This window comes from Moschus berezovskii, chromosome 19 (assembly GCF_049115385.1).
Source record: "Moschus berezovskii isolate FMDL1 chromosome 19, NW_MosBer_1.0, whole genome shotgun sequence".
Lineage (NCBI taxonomy): Eukaryota > Metazoa > Chordata > Mammalia > Artiodactyla > Moschidae > Moschus > Moschus berezovskii.
Genome location: NC_142478.1, coordinates 68,463,800 through 68,483,800, shown reverse-complemented (window position 1 = coordinate 68,483,800; position 20,001 = coordinate 68,463,800). Strand labels below are relative to the sequence as shown.

The following is a 20,001-nucleotide window of genomic DNA, read 5'->3' as shown; positions in this document are numbered from 1 at the left end:
GGTGGGGTGGCTGGAGGACAATGTTTCCTAAAGTTGTATTTTTAGGAGCTCCGGAAAATTCCCTGGGTGAGAAGGCATTTGAAGTATTTGCAACCATTCAGCAGGGGGAAAGAATAATATTTCCCAAGTCTGTCTTTCTTGGGCATTCTCAACTGGGTTGGTGAATGTTCTGAAAAACCCCAAGACCACCTGTGATGGTTCTCTGCCAAGCCCCTCTGTTCACGGAGCCCCGATGAATGTCACACAACCCACCGTCACCCGCAGCCCGCCCCCTTAGGGCAGCGAGGGATGAGCAAACAGAAGCCCAGAGAGGGGAAGCAGTCTGCCAGCAGACACACAGCAGGTCAGTCTCAGAGTCAAAACAAGATCTGAGAAGCACTTTATACCCCACAAAGCACTTCCCCACGGGTTCCCTGTTTTCGGCATTCTGCCACAAAAAGTTTGGAGGGTTTTTTTTTTTTTTTCCTCTTTTATATTTTGATAGAAAAGAGGCTGCGATGTGAGACTTCCAACATTTTCCTTTTGCTTAGTAAGATCACCGAAGGAAAAACAAACTCTATTCTTTTCACCTCATAAAAGACGAGACAACTTTACATGCACACAACAAAGGCAAGAAGGATGTAATTTCAGAATAAAGAACCATCTCGTAAATCAAAGAAACGTTGCTTTCTGGAAAGGTCGCTCGTTTTTCCTGTTTTTTTTTCCCGCGGACCGGAGGGGCAGCCGCTGTGCCCACCGATCACGGTGGGCAGGACCCTCTCCTCTTCAACGAGCCCCTCTGCCTCCCAAACCGAACCCCCCCTCCCTCCTTGAAACAACAACCGTTTCTAAAGAACACAGAGGCGCTGGCGGCCAGGCAGAGCCAGGAAGCAAAGTTGGCAGGAGACGAAGACTCGAGTCCGGACGGCCAGACTCACCCAGAGGTACCGCAGGAGCTTCAGCAAACTGGGGCAGTAGTAATACTCCATTTCTGGCGCCGGGGGCTATGCCGCCTGCATCGCACACTTCCAGCCTCCCTCTGGAGGGGCAGCTCTTCCCGCTCGGCTTGTCACACAGGAGTCAAGTTCAAGGCGGCATGAATCATTCAGCAGCCGGCTGGCGGCCAGGGGGCTGGCAGGATGGCCCTGTCCAGGGCGCTGGGAGCCGCTGCTCAGGTCTGGACTCGGGGCCCTCCTGGGTGTGCTCTGGACCTGGGGGTTTTTCCACTGAGGGAAGGAGTGAGGATGGAGCCCCAGACCTGAGTGTGTGCCTGAGTGTGTCATGTGAGTGTAAGTTCCTCCCCAAAACCACACACCGAGGGGGAGCCCTCTGCCCCCTCCATCCCAACTCCTTCCACATTAAGGACAGAAATCAACTCAGGCTCACGCAGTCCCTCCCAGCTTCGGAGCAGCCCTGGAAGTCCCCCTTTTCCGGGGGGGGTGGGGAGGAGAGGGTGGCCCAGAGAGGGAAGGGGACTTGGTCGAGGTCACACAGTGAGCTGGAAACCCCAGGCAGTCCTGGGTTCTGTCTGCTCCTGCGGGTGGGCAGCCCAGCAAGGCGGGGGGGCTCCTAGGCCACCCCCTGCCAGCCGGGGAGTGAGGGCAGGGGGGCATCCCTCTTCAGAAGCTAAAACTGTCAGCTACAGCACACCTGAAGGCCGACCCAAGGCGACCTCTCTTGGACGTTTCCTTCCCAAGACTGTGATCTGATCGTGCCCGTCACCCCGCCTCCCCGAGCCTCGCTTACCCCTTCTGTAAGGTGGGATGGAGTTTCCCTGCATTTCAGAGTTTCCTGCACAGGACAGGGTAGAATAATATCAACACCAAAGCGTCTCGTTTAGTCCCCGCAGGGCTTCCCTGGGGTGATCACCATCATCTCCACCAGGCTCATGAGGAAGTGGGAGCTGGCAAAGGGCGCTGCCCAGGTTAACCGGGCTCAGGGCAGGGGGGTGGCCAGAGCCCCAGCTCAGCACCACCTCCATCATGCCAGCCCCATCACAGTCGGAACTGGACCAGCACGCGGTGACCATCCCACAGCAGAGTCCAGACAGGGAAGGGGTGCAGGCCCTTGGCTGAGGCACCCCCCCACACCCACCAGGCCCCGGGGACCACCTGTACTGCACACAGCCCCACAACCTGGCTCAGAGAAGCGCAGCTGACAGGAAACCCGCGAGGACACTGGCGGGGAGCTAAGCTCAGCAGCGGAGGACACCACCCATGGTGCGAACCTCAAAGCCCTTGAGAAGCAGGCCCGTGGCTCCTCCGGCCCGACTCAGTGCCCGGCATCCAGCAGGCGGGGGGTCTGGGCAGAGGCAGGTCCCAGACAATGGCACAGCTGCAAAACCACCGGGCCCTGGCTCGCTGGCTGACTGACGGCACAGTTGGAAAGCGCGGTCCCGCTCCCCAAGGGGCTAACAGGACAGTGCCAGGGGTGGATGCTGGTGACTCTGACTGGCACGGGGAGGAACAGTCCGCCACCCCCGGGGAGCGTGGAGGCTGCTGACGGCCAACTCCTCAGCCTCCCACCGGCCTGACGGGGACGGGCCAGAGAGAAACGGGCTGGGAGGGGCAGAGGGGATGACCGAGATGGGGAGGAGGGGTCCCTGAGGGCGCGGAAGAGACACACAGGCAGGAAGGGACGAAGCTGCAGAAAGGTCAGAGGCAGCAAGGACAGAGAGATGGCAGAGGGGCGGCCAGGACCAGAGAGCGGAGCACGGGGCGTGAGTGGGCGAGCGGGTGGGCGTGGAGCCAGACATTCAGGAGACCCGGCAGGGGCGCTCAGGACGAACAAGTGAAACAGTCAGACGTGGTGAGTCCAAGGAGGAGAACCCGGGCTGAGCCCCGACGAGGCGGGTGGGGTGGGCAGGCAGCAGTGACGCAGACCTCTCCCTCGGAAAGTCCCGCCTCCTCAGCCTGGAGGGGCCACCGTCAACAGGTCGGGCCCCAGGAGCACTGGGCCCCATGCCGCACCCTCAGCCCAAGCCGAAAGTGACTCCTTCTCACCCGGCCTGGGGAACCACCCACATGCACTATGGTGACACGACCCCCAAACACCCTGGACGCCTTCCCTTGCTCCCCATCCCTCCCACCCCAGGCCCCTTCCCACCTGTGCCATTTGACCCCACGCCCGCCCCACCGCCGGGTGAGCCAGGTGGCCTCAGGCCCTATACTCATGCTGTTTCTCGGCCGGAAAAAATCTCCTTCCCTGTAGTGGATGGGACGGTGGCCCTCCAAAACCCATGTGCCCAGAACCTGTAAACGCCACCTTTCTTTTGGAAAAGATCTTTGCAGATGTAATCTAATTAAGCATCTTGAGATGATCTGGATCACCCCAAGCGTGCTCAGTTCTCAGTCACTCAGTCCTGTCCGACTCTTTGTGACCCTGTGGACTGCAGTCCGCCAGGCTCCTCTGTCCCTGGGCTTCTCCAGGCAGGAATACTGGAGTGGGTTGCTGTGCCCTCCTCCAGGGGATCTTTGCGACCTAGGGATCTAACCCCTGTCCCGTGCATCCCCTGCGTGGAGAGGCAGGCTCTTTGCCGCCAGTGCCACTTGGGACAGAAAACTGAGTGTCCACAAGCCACAACCTCAGGAGGGAGGCCCAGAGAGGACAGAGGCGGAGGCTGGGGCCGGGGCGCAGGCTGAAGAGCGCCTGGGGGAGGCCCAGAGAGGACAGAGGCAGAGGCTGGGGCCGGGGCACAGGCCGAAGAGCGCCTGACGGAGGCCCAGAGAGGACAGAGGCAGAGGCTGGGGCCGGGGCACAGGCCGAAGAGCGCCTGACGGAGGCCCAGAGAGGACAGAGGCGGAGGCTGGGGCCGGGGCGCAGGCCGCAGAGCGCTGGGTCCCAAAGCTGGAAGAGGGAGCCAAAGATCCGCCCCTAGAACCCCTGGAGGAAGGGGGGCCTGCCGACTCGGGATTTCAGACTCTGGCCTCGGGCACAGAGAGGGAATAAGGGTCTACTGTTTCTGAGCCTCCGAGCGAGCGGTGATTCCAGGACCAGGAAACAAGCACACGCCCCTCCGCTCCATGGGTTCACGCCTGTCAGTGCTGGGGTCTCTGGCCTAAGATCTAACCATTCTGTGTGCCCGCCCCCCCTCTGCAGCCTCCAGCCCAGGTTCAGGGCGGCCCCCAGACACAGGACCCCACGGCACTCCTTCTGCAAGAACATTCTCATCTCTGTGACTCCTTCAATCCCTCCTCAAAGGTCAGTTCCCCCAGGGCCACCACGCTGGTCGGCCTGATTCCCCTCACCCCAACCCCACACCCGGTCACAGCAGGTCCTCGGCAATCCCCTTTTTGGTTTTGTTTTGTTTTTGGCTGAGATGCATGGCTTGTGAGATCTTAGTTCCCCTACAAGAGACTGAACCCGGGCCCTCGGGGGTGAAAGCAGTGAGTCCTAACCACTCTATTGCCCAGGAAACACCCGGCAATCCTGGTTAGTGTCAGTCATTCTCCAAAAATGACTGAATGTACAAGCAACCATGCAAACCTACTCAGAGGGCTTAGCCATGAGCAGAAGCCTCTGTTAAAAGATAAGGAGGCTGTTAAAATCAACATGAACGTTCACGAAGGAAAACTGGGATGTAAAACTGGTAGTCCCCGGGTGTGACTCTCTGAAAGTCAGGGGTTTTTGCGGGGGAAGGGGGGAGAAGGCAGGTGCACTATTTTATTTTATCTGAATGAAGGGAGTGCACACGAGAAGGTGCAACCCAGGAGGGCTTCTTAGAGGAGGCTGCCTGGAGCCAAGACTTAAAATAAGACTGAATGCTCCTATCCTCAAGAGACCCTGTGTTCAGATAGAAAACCCAGCATCTCTGGAAATACATCTACTTAAGTCAGAAATGCCATTTCTATATTCACAGGGCTGTCATGGTGGGCTGCCCATCCGCTAGACACATGCATTCACCCTCCTCCACATACACACACACACACACTTCTTTTAGAAATAAAATAAAAACTTTTTTCCAGAAAAAAAAAAAAAACAATAATAGCTTCTTCAAAAGAGAAACAGCATCAAAAAAACCAACTGGGGTGGCCAGCGCAGTGAGGGCTGCAGAAGAATGTCCCAACTTGAGCCCAGCAGCTCTGACAGGCCGGCAAAATCGAAACGTACCAGACACCTGGCAGGGAACCGAGCTGAGTGACACGTGCTCTGAAACGAGCGACAGGCGTTAAAGTAAAAACCTAAATGGACGCGGAAAACTTGATTTTGTCATTAAAAACTAGTAAAGCAAAATGCTGAACATAGATCGACCCCCACCCTGCCCTCTGGTGGTCACCCGTAAGCACTGCACCAGGAAGCTTCTGTCTTTTCAATCTGAAAGGATTGCGGGGACGGGGGAAGGGAAGAGAAATTGCAGCAAGAACTCCCCCTGGTGGACACTCAGGGCATTTCTGCTGCCCTGTAAAGGTGGAGGTTTCCAAAAAAAAGTCCAACATCCCTGGACAGAGCCTGCAGGTGGCACCTGCCCATTGGGTGAGCCAAGGCCAAGTCACTCACTTTCCCAAGGGCTCAGCAAGATAATAAGTGAGTCAAGACTGCCATTACCCTGTGCGTTAACTGAAGGTGGCTGGGTGTGGTTAAGTTAAAAATATTTTTTCCCCTTTTTTTGGGCTCCAAAATCACTGCAGATGCTGATTGCAGCCATGAAATTAAAAGACGCTTGCTCCTTGGAAGGAAAGTTATGACCAACCTTGATAGTATATTAAAAAGCAGAGACATTACTTTGCCAACCAAGGTCCGTCTAGTCAAGGCAATGGTTTTTCCCATGGTCATGTATGGATGTGAGAGTTGGACTGTGAAGAAAGCTGATCGCGGAAGAATCGATGCTTTTGAACTGTGGTGTTGGAGAAGACTCTTGAGAGTCCCTTATACTGCAAGGAGATCCAACCAGTCCATTCTAAAGGAGATCAGTCCTGAGTGTTCATTGGAGGGACTGATGCTAAAGCTGAAACTGCAATATTTTGGCCACCTCATGCGACGAGTTGACTCACCGGAAAAGACTCTGATGCTGGGAAAGGTTGGGGGCGGGAGGAGAAGGGGATGACGGAGAATGAGATGGCTGGATGGCATCACCGACTCTGTGGACATGAGTTTGAGTGTACTCCGGGCGTTGGTGATGGACAGGGAGGCCTGGCGTGCTGTGATTCATGGGGTCGCGGAGAGTCGGACACGACTAAGCGACTGAACTGAACTGAACTGAACTGTATAAAATGGGCTTCCCTGGTGGCTCAGATGGTGAAGAATCTGCCTGCAATGCGGGAGACCTGGGTTCGATCCCTGGGTTGGGAAGATCCCCTGGAGGAGGGCATGGCCGTACTCTTGCCTGGAGAATCCCCATGGACAGAGGAGGCTGGAGGGCTACAGTCCATGGGGTCGCAAAGAGTCAGACATGGCTAAGCACAGCACAGTGTATAAAAATGGTGAGACTTCACAGCAAGATCAAGTCCCCATTATCACTTTTGCTTGAAACACTGGATCGTCCAGCCACCCTAGGCAGGGCCATTCCAGGAGGCTCCCCTCCACACCCCGCCATCCTCTTTTGGTTTGTCATTAAATTCTCATCCCTACCTGACCTGACTCCGGGGGGGAAGCCCCTGATACAGGATTTCAAGGGACACCACCCACGAATCTGGATTCAGACGCCCCAAATGCAACTGTCTGAGGCTGGCACTTGGGGGTCACCAGGTCAGGGGGCTTCTGAGGCAGACAGAATGGGGTCCTCAGGGCACTGCCCAACCCCCTGCCAAAACTCTCCCCTTTCTTACAAGCCTTCTGCTCTGCCCAGTGACAAGGCCACCCTATGAGCACAGGGGTCCCCTCCGAGGAGGTCACCGGGGACCACAAACCTCTTCTGTGGCACAGTCAAGCCCCGCGGTCGCTGCTCAGGCTCAGCCCTCTCTGCCCAGGGGGCCCTTCCCACCTCTCTCCACCTCCCGACTTTTATGCACCTGTTAAGACCCAGCTTCACCTGGGATCCCAAACCCTCTGCCTTCCCCACAACCAAGTCGAGGGAGACGGAACCCTCTGCCTCACCAGGTCAGTTAGCTGTGCACGTGCTGACCTGTCCTCCTGCTGGCTGCTGACTCGCCCACTCGCTGAATCACTCAACTCACTCACTCAGTCATTCAACAAACGCTGGCAGAGGGCCAACTCTGTCCCGACAACACGGCGTTGAATAAAAGAATCATGAGCCCAGTAATCTTGCAATTCCTGTTTGCTCCAGGGAGACGGGGGATCAGAAAACAAATAAATAGTTAAGTGCAGACAGAGGTTAGAATAGTGAAGGAATGACCCGGTACCAGGGGACTACGCAAATGAGAGGCGTGCCAGAGAGTGGAAACGCACCAGATGTCCACTGATTGACGCGCAGATAACCCAAGTGTGGTGTGCTGGCGTGAGAGCACGCTGCTGCTGCTGCTGCTAAGTCACTTCAGTCGTGTCCGACACTGTGTGACCCCATAGACGGAAGCCCACCAGGCTCCCCCGTCCCTGGGATTCTCCAGGCCCAGCCGTAAAAGGGAACGCAGTATGACCCACGTGGCGGCCTGGGTGGGCCTTGGAGACACTAGGCTAAGTGAGACAGCACTGAGCCCCAAGGACAGGCAGGGTGTGAGTGATTTATCTGAGATGCCTGGAATAGGCAACTTTTTTTCTTTTTTACATATCGTTGGGTCTTGCTTTTTAAAAATCCACTCTGAAAAACTCCGCTTTTTAGTTTGCAATTTTTTTTTTACTTTTATTTTTGGGCCACGTTGTGTGGCATGCAGGATCCTAGCTACCCAACCCGGGACTGAACCCATGGCCCCTGCACTGGGAGCTCAGAGTCTCATCCACTGGACCACCAGGGAAGTCCCTAGGCAATTCTTAGAGACAGAAAACAGAAAAGTGTTTGCCTAGGGCTGGGGGTAGCAGGTGATAGGTAGGGCTCTCTTTTGGGGTGAGGAACACAGTCTAGAGGTGACTGTGGTGATGGCTGCACGTACTAAAAGCCACCGAATTGTACCTTCAAAGGAGAGAATTGTATGTCATGAATTACACCTCAGTAAAGCTGTTATTTTAAAGTGAGCCAAGTTCAACAAAAACATTAATCACATATTAGTTCAAGTAGTTAACGAATATGAGAAATTTCCAGGTTCTGTGAGAATAACGAGTGCTTTGGGAAACATCAAATTCATCCCTGAGATCCTCCTAGCTGTTCCCCTCCTGGGTGCGTGATGTGGGCAAGTGGCTTCCCCTCTCTCTCTCCATGGGCCTCAGCTTTGCCATCTGGAAAATGGGAACGAGAATAGTTCCTACCTCCAAGGGTCCCTGTGAGAATAAACTGAGCACGATGCCTGGCACATCCTATGAGGTTTGATAACTGGTATCAGAGAGGGGCCGGGGGACTGACTGCTAGGGGGCGCTGGGTCTTCCCGAGGGGTGATGAAAATCTACAATTGACTGCTCTACGGATGCACACATTTGTGAGTATACCAGAAGCGTACGAAAACCCACAGGCTGAGGGCCTACTATGTGCCGAGCACCAATTGGGTGTTCCCTGCCTCTCAGAGCCTACATTCTGCTCGGGGAGGAAGACACGAGGGGACAGACGGACGCTGTATGTGACAACAGGGGTCTGGGTGTCCCATCAGGGGAGGCGCCGCTGAGGGGTGACACAGAGCTGACAAAGGCCCTGAGAGGAGGGAAGCAAAGAGGGAATCTGGAGAACAAACAGCCCGAGCCAAGGCCCCGGGGCAGGAAGACACCCGCGTGTGTCGGGAACATTCCAGCGGCCAGCGTGGCTTGCTGCGGTGAGCGGAGGTCGTGTGGGTGGGCAGGGGTCACAGCACACTCAGTGCTCGAGGCCCTCTGTGCCCCTGGACTGGAGTGCAAGGGGGCTGCATCCTGCAGGAAGGGGTGTGAACCTGGCTTCTCCCCAGCGTGCGGGAGGTGTTCAGCAGGCACTTCTAGAATGAAGCCCGAGGTCTGCCTGGGACCTGGACCACTAACTCCGACTGCAATTCACCACCTCCAACGTTCACGACAGCCTGTGGCGGGCGCGGCGTGGGCTTCAGCCCATTTTGCAGCTGGGGGAAGTAAAGCTCAGCAAGGTGATCCCAGCCGAACGAAGTGAGACTAGAGTCCAGGCCAAGCGGGGCCCATTCCAGGCTCCTGAGGGCGCGTGCGTGTGCATACGTGTGTACACACACACACAGGTGCCCTGGGGAGCACCCTGGAACCGGAAACCGCGTGGACCCAGCAGCCCTGCCCGGGTGTGGCGGCTGCCGGGGCGCCTCGGTCGGCTGTACGGGTGAAGCGAGGAGCTGTGACTCTTGATGGTTCAAAGTGCACGTTCGTTAATCATTCACGGTCTCACCAGAAATAAGAATCAAGATTACTCCACTATGAGCATCATTCTCACGCAAGGGCACGTCGACAGCATACTTTCTGGAGGAGGTCACCCTCAGCCCTCCCGGCCCTGTTTCCTCACCCTGTGTAAGGGGCAGGGACACGGAATGGGGTCCACGCTGGAAAAGGCTCAGCAGTAAAGAAAAGAGAGATGTATTGACACGCGCTACCCCCCTGACAAAGCCTGAGGACATTACGTCACGTGAAGAAGCCAGACACTGAAGGATACGCATTAATTCTAAACGGTTCCATTTATAAGCACTCAGAAAGGGCAAACTCATAGAGACAGAAAGTATTACAGAACAGCGGCTGCAGGGGCTGGCGGCTTAGTGTTTAGTGGTTCCCAGTTTCTGTCTGGGATGATGAGACAATCTGTAAAGGTCGGCGGTAGTGACGGTTACACCTTGTGGATGTCTTTAATGATACTGCATGGTATGCTAAAAATGGTTAAAATGGCAAAGTTTCTGTTAAATATATTTAACCACTCTATCTATCTATGTATATATATATTTTAAACGATCTTACCCAAATGGTTCAAACACCTCCTAAGTGGTCTCCCAGCTTCCAGCTTACCCACTCCAACCGCCCCTTGCAACGGCCACTAGAGGGCGCCCCAAGCTGCATCCCTGACCTACAGCCCTAGGCATAACTTTTCCTGACGCCTCCAAGGTGGAAAACACCAGTGCCCCTTATTTTAACCCTGAGGGTGCTTCTCAGCCGGGTCCTGTCCATATGCTCATGCCCACCACTCCCCAGGTAATGCCTGGAAAACCCCACGCTCTCCCCACACCAGAGTATTAGCTTCAGGCGGGCAGGAACCACATCTTGGTTCACTGTTGCACCTGAAGGTCCAAAAAGCATGTGACACACAGTAGGCACTCAACCCATTTCTGCTACTCAAGACATTCAGTGAGTGACGACATCAACAAACGACCAGTTTGTGTCATCCTGGGTTTACAGTCTAAGAACGGGAGCAATTCCTGTAGAGCTTTCCATGTATTAAAACTGGGTGGGAACATACCTGGGTGGGAGGGCAGGTGGGTGCGTGGATGAGTAGGCGGGTGTGGGTGAGTGGGCAGGTGGGTGGGTGGAGAGATGGCTGGGTAATTGGATAAACACAAAATCTCCCCAGTACAAAAATCTCAGGCACAACTGGTCATTTGCATTTTAAGACCTAGGAAACAAAGGCTTTCTGGTCTGGCTGGTTTTCATCCCGAAAAGAAACTTTAATCGGCTGAGATATAAATTACTCAGTTCTTCTCCAGCCCCACTGGGGCTCAGCAGTGAAAGCCAAGAAGCAATTAACAAATGAAATTAGCCACCTGCCAAGAGGACTCCTAGCTTCCCGAGAGTTCAGCTTGCCAGCCAGCTCCTCACCACTCAGCTCCACAGCACGCCCCGAGGGCTAGTCCATCGTCGGGACTCACCCAGGCAGAGGGGTCACTCTGTCTGCTGGGCCAGCCCCCACCTGACCAGTCCCTTCACCTCAGCCTCCCTTCCCTTCCCTGGAACACGGTAGGCCCACAACGGGGTGAACTCATCACCAGATGAGCTGGCAAATGCGGACCGACGGGTTTGGGGATTGGAGAGAACATTCTTGAGGTTCCCAGGGTCCCGCCTGCCTGCCCCATCACAGGGAACCCCCAGTGCTGGTAATCTGTGCCTTCACGGTCACAGGAGGGACCTCCATGGTGAACCGAGACTCAAGGTCATGGTCCGAGACTGAGTCACCATGTTTTATGACCCACGAGTGCAGGCCAAAGGCTCACTTTACAAGGAAAAGTGGGCGCGCCCACCCACCACCACCACCCCGGAGGAGGGAAGGAGGAGACGGCATGGGACTCAGACCTGCCACAAAGACCCAAGGTCCTAAGGGTGCCCCTGAGAGAAGCAGGGGACCGGGGAGAACCCTGGCCACAGAGTCAGAACTCCAGTCCCAGCCTAGCCAGGCTGCTGTGGGACCCTGGGTCGAACACCATCCCCTCACCTGCCTGGTTTCCTCAACAGCCAATAACTCCTAAGACTGGAGACAACTTCCTGTTCTATCAGTAGACGTTCAAGAGAATGTAGGGGACAGAAACAACTGGCGGCAAATCATAATTAACAGCAGTAACAGCAAGCACATCCATCAGGCAGCTCCTCCACCGGGTGCTGTGCTGAGCGCTTTACAAGCACCATCTCGTTTCAGCCCCGTCCTCGCACCACATGGTATCATAGAGTAGTGGGAGGGTCAGCCGCTGACTAGGAGCCTGGACTCCAGACTCAGTCCTTGGCAGAGGCTCTTACTGGCTCTGAGCCTCAGTTTTCCCATCTGCAAAATGGGGATAAACTAGTGTCTATGCCCCACAGTAAGCACCCTGGTGGGTATTATCATTTCTGTGATTCACCACTTTACAGAGGAGGAAAAGAGAGGCTTGGAATGGTAAACTCTCTGAAGCGGCTGGCTGGGACCAGTCTGACCTCATGCTCAGGGTCTGACGAGTCGGGGGTGGGCGGGGCTCTGCAGATCAGCAGGGCATGAGCCCTGGTGTGTCCCAGGCACCCTTTGGACGGTGGCCAACCCTGTGCAGGACAAAGGTCACATTCTCAGACCAGGAGCTTGGTCGGGTGTCTTGTTTCCTCGTGAGCGAATGTCCCGAGCGCTGCAGGCTCAAGAGGTGAGAGGGGCCAGCAGGCACAAGCACAGTGCCAAGGCAGAAAGGGTCTGGGGCCAAGGCTGGAGGCGAAATAGGCCGAGTGTCCATTCCAGCTTCCCCGGCTTTCTGACTGTGTGGCTGGAGGCAAGTGGCTTAACCTCTCTGAGCCTCAGTTTCCTCCTCTGCAGAATGCGATTTATATTCCCTAACAAGAGGGGGAGACTGGGGATTGACAAGGCTTGGGGCACAGGCTCAAAAAAGGGAGATGGACCTGAATCTCAACTGGAAACCAACAGAACAAAGTCATCAATCAAAAGAGTGACGGAAGTAACAGCAGACGGCGTTTATCCACTAGTGAGAGGCTCTCCAAATACCCCACGGGATGCAAAACAGGTCTGACCATCTCCGACCTCTAGAGTGGCAGGGCGGCCATCCAGGCCAAGGGGGGCTCAGGGACCCCAGGCGTCACCTGCAGGGTCACCCTGACCCCGCCTCTGGGGGCCTCAACTTCCCTGTTCATAAAGAGAAAGTTGGCCCAGGTGAGGAAGAGGGAGCGGAGGGGAGGACGGGGAGTGAGGGGGAGGAGGAAGAACGGCAAGGGCCACGGAGGAGGAGAAGGAACGGCCATCCCTGCCGCCAAGGCATGAAGTGGGAGTTTACTCTTCTGAGTGCGGGGCAACTTCACTTCCTGCCACAAAACTACTCTCGAGGCCACTTAGGACCATCCTCCTTTTACAGAAGCAAAAACAGGCTCATTGGGGTCCGTGAAGTCACCTGCCCAAGGTCATGGAGTGCCAAAGCCAGAACCTGAACCCACTCTCTCCAGCCTCCAGAGCCCCAGGGCCCCAGTGCTGAAGTCCCCTAGTCAGGATCTGGAGGCATGAGAAAGCGAACACACCACCACCGCCTCCTGGGGACCACTCCCCAGAATCGCAGGCGTCAGTCCAGGAGGGGAACCCAGGTCCGAGGCCCCAGCTCTGTCTGCTTCAGGCTCAGTACCAGACCTGGATGCCTCCAGGGGAGAGGTGATCAAACACACTGCGATGGGGCAGAGGCCTCTGGGGCCAGAGGTGATCAAACACACTGCAATGGGGCAGAGGCCTCTGGAACCAAGGCGAGCCACCCAAGGACTCCACACAGAAAGAAGGGCCAGCAAGCAGAGACTTGGACCAGGATGCTGTTCCCTCCATAACCTTTGACTTCTCTCTCACACATACACACACACAAACACAAATACACACACACATACAAACACAGAAACACACACACACACAAACACAAATACACATAAATACAAATACACACACATACACACACATACACACACACACAAACACAAATATACACAAACACAAATACACACACACATACACACACACAAACACAAATACACACAAACACAAATACACACACACAAACACACACACAAACACAAATACACACACACACAAACACAAATACACACACACAAACACAAATACACACACACACACAATCAGGTAAGTTGAGTCAGTGCCCGAGAGGGAGGAGAGACAAAGGTGAAAAAGAAATCAGCAGCAGAGATGTGGACTCTTGTGAATTTTCTGGGGCTTCTCAGCAAAGGTCTGGGTCCCTTCATGGGCAAGGTCACCCCCAGCGTCACTGTCAGCTCTTGGCAAGAATTCTGCCAGGGGTAGCATCTTCACCCCATTTTACAGAGGAGGAGACAGAGGTTCAGAGAAGTGAAATTTCTTGCTGGTGGTCATAAAGCTAGAAGGAACAGACCTCAGATGTCAATACTGCCAGATCCCACGTCTCTGAGACATGGGACCAGGCACAGATGACCACTGAAATGCACGGAGTCCTGCAACTCAGAATGACCTTGGGCGTGGAACTGGTGTTGCTCATTTAAAAGGACTTATCTCAGATGTCCCCAGGCAGGGCCCAGGGCCTGGGAGGGACTTTAGGAGGAGGTGCAGAGCTCAGCACATCTCCAAGGATCGTGGAACGAAAGTGGAAAAAAAAACAGAAAAGAAAATCACGGACAGTCAGAAGTGGTGAAGCCCTGGAACGCAGTTGGGGACACTGAGGCTTGGGCAGAAGGGGGCTTCCCTGGGGTCCTGCTGCCTCATATACCCGCCTCCTTTCACAAGTGAGGGATCAGGCTGAGAGGGAAGAAGTGCTGGCTAAGGAGGGAGCTCAGTGACAGCCAAAAGGGTACACGAAAGCATCATAATAATAATGGTAACGGAACAGTCATTAAAGTGTTTACTGTGTACCGAGAACCAGGCTAAACACTTCTCGAGTTATCTGAGTCCCACATCAGCCCGTGAAGTAGATGCTATTATTATACCCATTTTATAGATGAGGAAACTGAGGTCAGACGCCCAGCTCCAGGCAGAGGCAGGGTATGAATAAACCCAGGCAATCCAGCTGCAGAACCAGCCCGATGCTGCCATCCTCCCGTCGTTACCACACCATCGGTTACTGTCTGAATTATGACGCGCTGCGCCCCACACAATCTCACTCCCAACAGCACAAAACAGTCAGGAATCACAGTCCCGTTTTCCCAGTGAACAAACTGTGGTGCAGAAGAATTAAGCGAGTTGTTCAAAGAAGCAGAGATGGTGCTGGGATGTAAATCCAGGGCTCTCAAGACTCCAGGGCCTGTTCTAACCTCAAGGTGCCAGATACCAGGGGCTGCCCCTCCACAGGGGGCCAGAAACCCACCAGAGGGGAGGCTTCCCCGGCAGAGCCACCAAACACCATCTCATGTCATGACACGAGCCACGGCCCAGCCAGGCCGCAGCAGGCTCCCGGACGGTCACCGGCCCTCCCTCACCCCCCTCAGGCCCTGGGACCAGCTGGGACGTCCCCAGCAGCGTCCGCTCCGGCCACGTCGGCATCACTCACCACGAAGGGCCCACTCCTCCTGTCCTTGCAGAGGCTGTGGCTCCTCCGGGGGCCCGCGGCTGTGGGGCTCACCTGCCAGAGCGGAGGCTCACTGTCCGGGAGGGCACGCTCCCTCCCCAGGTCCCTCGGTGACACCTGAGGCGCAGGAGACACAAGGAGGAAACTTGACTGGGGCTTCCCCTTTGGCAGGAAGAATACGTCACACTGAGGCGGGCCACGCTGCACCTCAAGGGCAAGGGTGCCCGATGCCCACCTCTGCTCACCCCTGCCCCACATCCAAGCTGGGTGGTCCACCTCAATGATGGGGGTGGGGGGGTCACATACAGGATCACAGGCCTAGGTTCAGCCCAGCCTCAGCCACTTCATAACTGTGTGACCTCGGGTGAGTGCCTCAACCCCTCTGAGCCTTGACCACGTGGGGAAAGATCCATAACACAAGTCCTCAGCTTCCAGGTTCGGGGCTGAACCAAAAGAGGACCAGCAGGTGGAAAGGGTGTGAACTCAGAGCTGCCACCAGGGGGCGGACGTGTGTGAGACCTGGGAGCCTCCCCGGTCCCTGCCATCCCCCGCCCAGCGAGTGAGGGGCCCTCTGTGAATGTCCGCCGCTGGTCACTTCCGGTGGCCTCACTACAGACATCTCTCCACAGACCGGAACGCACGGGCACATGTGCGCAGACAGAGAGAGCCGACGCGAATACGAGGGAGCAGGGGCGCTGGTGTGACTCTCGTCGTTTTTATATACGGGGGATACAGTCAAAGCCAGTAAAATGGGGTTCGGGAGGGTGCGTGTTACGGGGCTCACACTGTCCCTGAACCAACAAGAAAAGAAAGGTCCAGAGAGGGGAAAGTGAAGTCGCTCTGTCGTGTCCGACTCTGTGCGACCCCATGGACTGCAGCCTACCAGGCTCCTCCGTCCATGAGATTCTCCAGGGGAGGGTACTGGAGCGGGGTGCCATGTCCTTCTCCCGGGGATCTTCCCGACCCAGGGGAGGCACCTGCCTAAGAACACACAGCGTGAGCGAAGGGCAAGGCTGGCCCCTTGCCTCACAGCCCCTTCTGCGACGCCTAATGAGACCCTCTGGTTCTCCTCTGACCTCAAGGGCTGTTCCTTCCCCGCCTCCGTGCATCTCAGAGGGACGTGTCAAGACGCGACCCAGGCCAGCCACACGGCCCGCTCTTCTGCTCCACCACTGCCTGGTGGACTTTGCGTCATGCCCCATGGCTTCAGTAAGTCCCAGCTGGGCTCCGTCTCTCCGGCTGGGACTCCGGACTTGAAGGTCCCGCTGACCATGTCTGCTCACTGCCCGCGCTGCTCTGAGACCTCATGAGCCCCAAACAGGCCCCTAGATTCCCCCGCTCCAATCACAAGTCTTTGCTTTGACAGTCACTGGCTGGGCAGGCCAAGACCCTCAGGCCGGCGTCTATCCCCCCTCTCTCTCCATCCGGTCGACTCTGCCTTCAAAACATGCTGCCAACCCCAGATCGCATACCATTGAAGTCGACTCAAAATAGATCAAAGACCTAAACGTCAGAGCCAAAAGGAGGAAACTCTTAGAAGAAAATACACACTTGTATCTTCTTGACCTTCATGGTTAAGCGAGGGTTTCTTAGAACACCAGAAGCTCAAGCACCAAAAGCAAAGTAAATTGGACTATATCAAAATGAAAAGCCCTTTGGTGCTTCAAAGGGCACTGTTAAGAAAGTGAAAAAGCGAAATAAAGTGAAAAGACAATCCACAAAGTGGGAGAACATTCCTGCAAACCATTATGTCTGATAAGGCACCTGTACCCAGAAAGTACAAAGAATAATTACAACTCGATCATAAAATGACAAATGATCTTAAAAACAGACAAAGGGTCTGAATGGACATTACTCCGAAAAGGTACACAAATGGCCAGTAAGTACAGTAAAGGACGCTCCAACAGGAAATGCAAATCAAAACGACAGTGATCATCATGCAATATGCACAAACGCTGAATAGCTACACTGAACACCTGAGACTGCTATGACGTCACATGTCAATCATATCTCAGTTAAAAAACCACCGTGAGACACCACTTCATACCCACTGAGACGGCTAGAACCAAAGAGGGATGATAACAAATGTCAGATGGGGTGCAGAAACATTAGAGCCCTCACACACTGTTGGGGTGACCGTAAAATGGCGCGGCTGCTTTGGAAAACAATCTGGCAGCCCCTCAAAGCAAAAGACTGGAGGTCTGACCCTGTGACTCAGCAATGCCTCTCCCAGGGAGACAGCCAAAGATATGAAAGCATATGTCCACACAAAAACTCGTACATAAACGTTCATAGCAGCTTTCTCCAAGACAGTCAAAGAGCTGGAACAGTCCAGATATGCCTAATGCTGATGAATGGATAGACCGAACGGGGTGCATCTGTACCGCAGAATATTACTCAGCCACGAAAAGGAAGTCCCGACATGCGCTCAAAACAGATGGCCCTTGAACACTCTCTGCCAAGTCAAAGAGGCGAGTAATAAATGACCACTCCGTGTGATTTTTTTACATGAAACGTCCAGAATAGGCATCTCTATAGACAGAAGGTAGGTGAATGGTGAATCGGGAGTGGAGGGTATTCAGGGAGCAGGCAGTGACTGGTCAGCGGGTACAGGGCTTTCTAAGGGGTGATGAAGATATTTAAAAGTGAATGTGATGATGGTTGCAGAGCTCTGCGAATATACTAAAAGCCATTAAATTAACTGTACACGTTAAATGGGTGAACAGGGACTTCCCTAGTGGTCCAGTGGCTAAGACTCTGAGATCCTAAAGCAGGGGGCCTAGGTTCGATCCCTGGTCAGGGAACTAGATCCCACATGCCAAAACTAAGATCCAGCCCAGTCAAATAAGCAAATAATAAATGTTAAATAAATAAATGAGTTCTTGCATGGGCCACGAAAATTCTATCTCAGTAAAGCAGCTACCTTGGAGAAGGAAATGGCAACCCACTCCCCTACTCTTGCCTGGAAAATCCCATGGATGGAGGAGACTGGTAGGCTACAGTCCACGGGATTGCAAAGAGTCGGGCAGGACTAAGTGACTAAACTTTCACTTTCAAAGCTGCTACCCAGCTTCCTTGGTGGCTCAATGGTAAAAAAAAAAAAAAAAAAAAACCACCTGTCAATGCAGCAGACCTGGGCTCAATCCTTGGGATGGGAAGATACCCAGGAGAATGAAATGGCAACCCACTCCAGTATTCCTGCCTGGGAAACCCCATGGACAGAAGAGCCTGGTGGGCTACAGTCCATGTGGTTACAAAGAGTCGGACAGGACTTAGCCTCTAGACAACAATAACAAAGTTGCTACCATCCCCTCAAAAAGCTGCTAACCCCTCCATGGCCACCACCCGGTATAAGCCCTGTCACCTGTCTGAGGACCACGGCAGCCTCCTCACGGGCCTTCCTGCCTCTACCCTCACCCAGAGAGCAGTCGGGGGTCTCTCTGAGACACAGATGGCGGCAGCAGCGCTCAGAACCCTCTGGTGGCTCCCCCACGCTTGGGCCCCTCCTCACCTCTCCAGCTCAGCTCTGGCCAGCACCCCCGGGGCCCACTGGGGTGCCCCCAGCATCCACAGGACCACCCATCCCCACGCTGGGGTGTTTCCACTTGCTGCTCGCTGCAGATTCTGGCCTGCCTGGGGCTCCGCCTTCACTCCCACAGCATCTGTCGGGTCACTCCCTTAGAAAAAGGGGGTGCCGGGGAGGTTACTCTGTCTCTCCAGGACTTACCACTCTCTGAGTGATCCCACCCCCTCGCTCGGCTTGCCCGTCTGGACTGGCGCTGTCCACTGGAAAGTTCTGTGACTGCGATGACGTTCTCTATCTGGGCTGCCCAGGGCGACGGCCGTTTCTCAGTGTGACTGAGAAAGTGCATCGGGGTCTTAGTTTTAACTGACTTACACTGAGAGAACCCCGCGTGGCTAGTGGCTGATGGACAGCACAGACTGAATCGGTGGCCTGGGTCCCCCTGGCATCCCTGGTGCCCAGAACAGCCAGATACGACTGAGGCGCCTCAGCACACATGTACCTGAAACTATTCTTTCTGGAAACGAAAATAAACCATTTGATGAAAGGGAATACCATAACTGGGCCTGGGACAAAGTTTTAATAAATATTAAGGAGATCCAACCAGTCCATTCTAAAGGAGATCAATCCTGGGTGTTGATTGGAAGGACTGATGCTAAAGCTGAAACTGCAATACTCTGGCCACCTCATGCGACGAGTTGACTCACTGGAAAAAGACTCTGATGCTGGGAAAGGTTGGGGGTGGGAGGAGAAGGGGACGACAGAGAATGAGATGGCTGGATGGCATCACCGACTCTGTGGACATGAGTTTGAGTGAACTCCGGGAGTTGGTGATGGACAGGGAGGCCTGGCGTGCTGTGATTCATGGGGTCGCGGAGAGTCGGACACGACTGAGCAACTGAACTGAACTGAACTGAACTGAAGTGAAAAAACAAAGAGGGAGTGAGGCAAAGAGAAGAAAGGAGGAATCACCTTAATCGCAATCACACCCCATGGCAGGGTCCATGAGCAGAACTGGCTGTCCATCAAGAATCCTCATCCCGGGAAGCAAACATGTACCTCAGGATGCTCAGTGGGGCCCTAGAACTCAGATCCACCCAAATGTACCTCTGCGAGAGCCTTGATAAAAAAATCTTGGGCTCAGTCACATAACAAACTGCTTTGTCGCCATTAAAAATAATCAGGTGATGATGGACGCCCCGTTTCTCACTGTTGAATTTTTAAAAGCACGCTACCTGAGTATGTATTAAAAAACACTAACTCGGAAAGATACCTGCACCCAAAAGAGGGAAACTCACAGATACAGAGAAAACTGGTGGTTACCAGTGGGGTGGCAGGGGGGAGCGGGCACGATAAGGGTAGGGGAAGGGGAGGCACAGACCATCGGGTATACGACAGGCTCAAGGACATACTGGACAACACGGGCAGCACAGCCAATGTTCTGTTACAACTGCAAGCCGACAGCAGTCTTCAAAAAATTGTACAAAACATTAAGAAAAAGATTTTAATCCGTGGGGAAAGAACAAAGCAAGTTGTGAGATTTTCTGTAGAATGCTGCCATGTTTC

At 54.6% G+C, this 20,001-nt stretch overlaps 1 protein-coding gene across 7 annotated transcripts in view; it reads right to left on the bottom strand.

Annotated features, from left to right (window-relative positions):
* KIAA1671 (KIAA1671 ortholog) overlaps positions 1–20,001 on the bottom strand; it is a 179,736-nt gene that overhangs the window by 95,065 nt on the left and 64,670 nt on the right. For 6 of the 7 annotated variants that reach the window (XR_008683156.2, XR_008683158.2, XR_008683157.2 and 3 more), the window contains one exon: positions 14,895–15,029. The exons of the other annotated variant lie outside the window; for it this stretch is intronic. Coding sequence is in view for 3 of the 6 variants with exons in the window: in XM_055405515.2 (XP_055261490.2) it covers positions 14,895–15,029 (135 nt within the window). In the remaining 3 variants the exon portion in view is untranslated. The remainder of the gene's footprint in view (positions 1–14,894; positions 15,030–20,001) is intronic. 7 annotated transcript variants of the gene reach the window in all.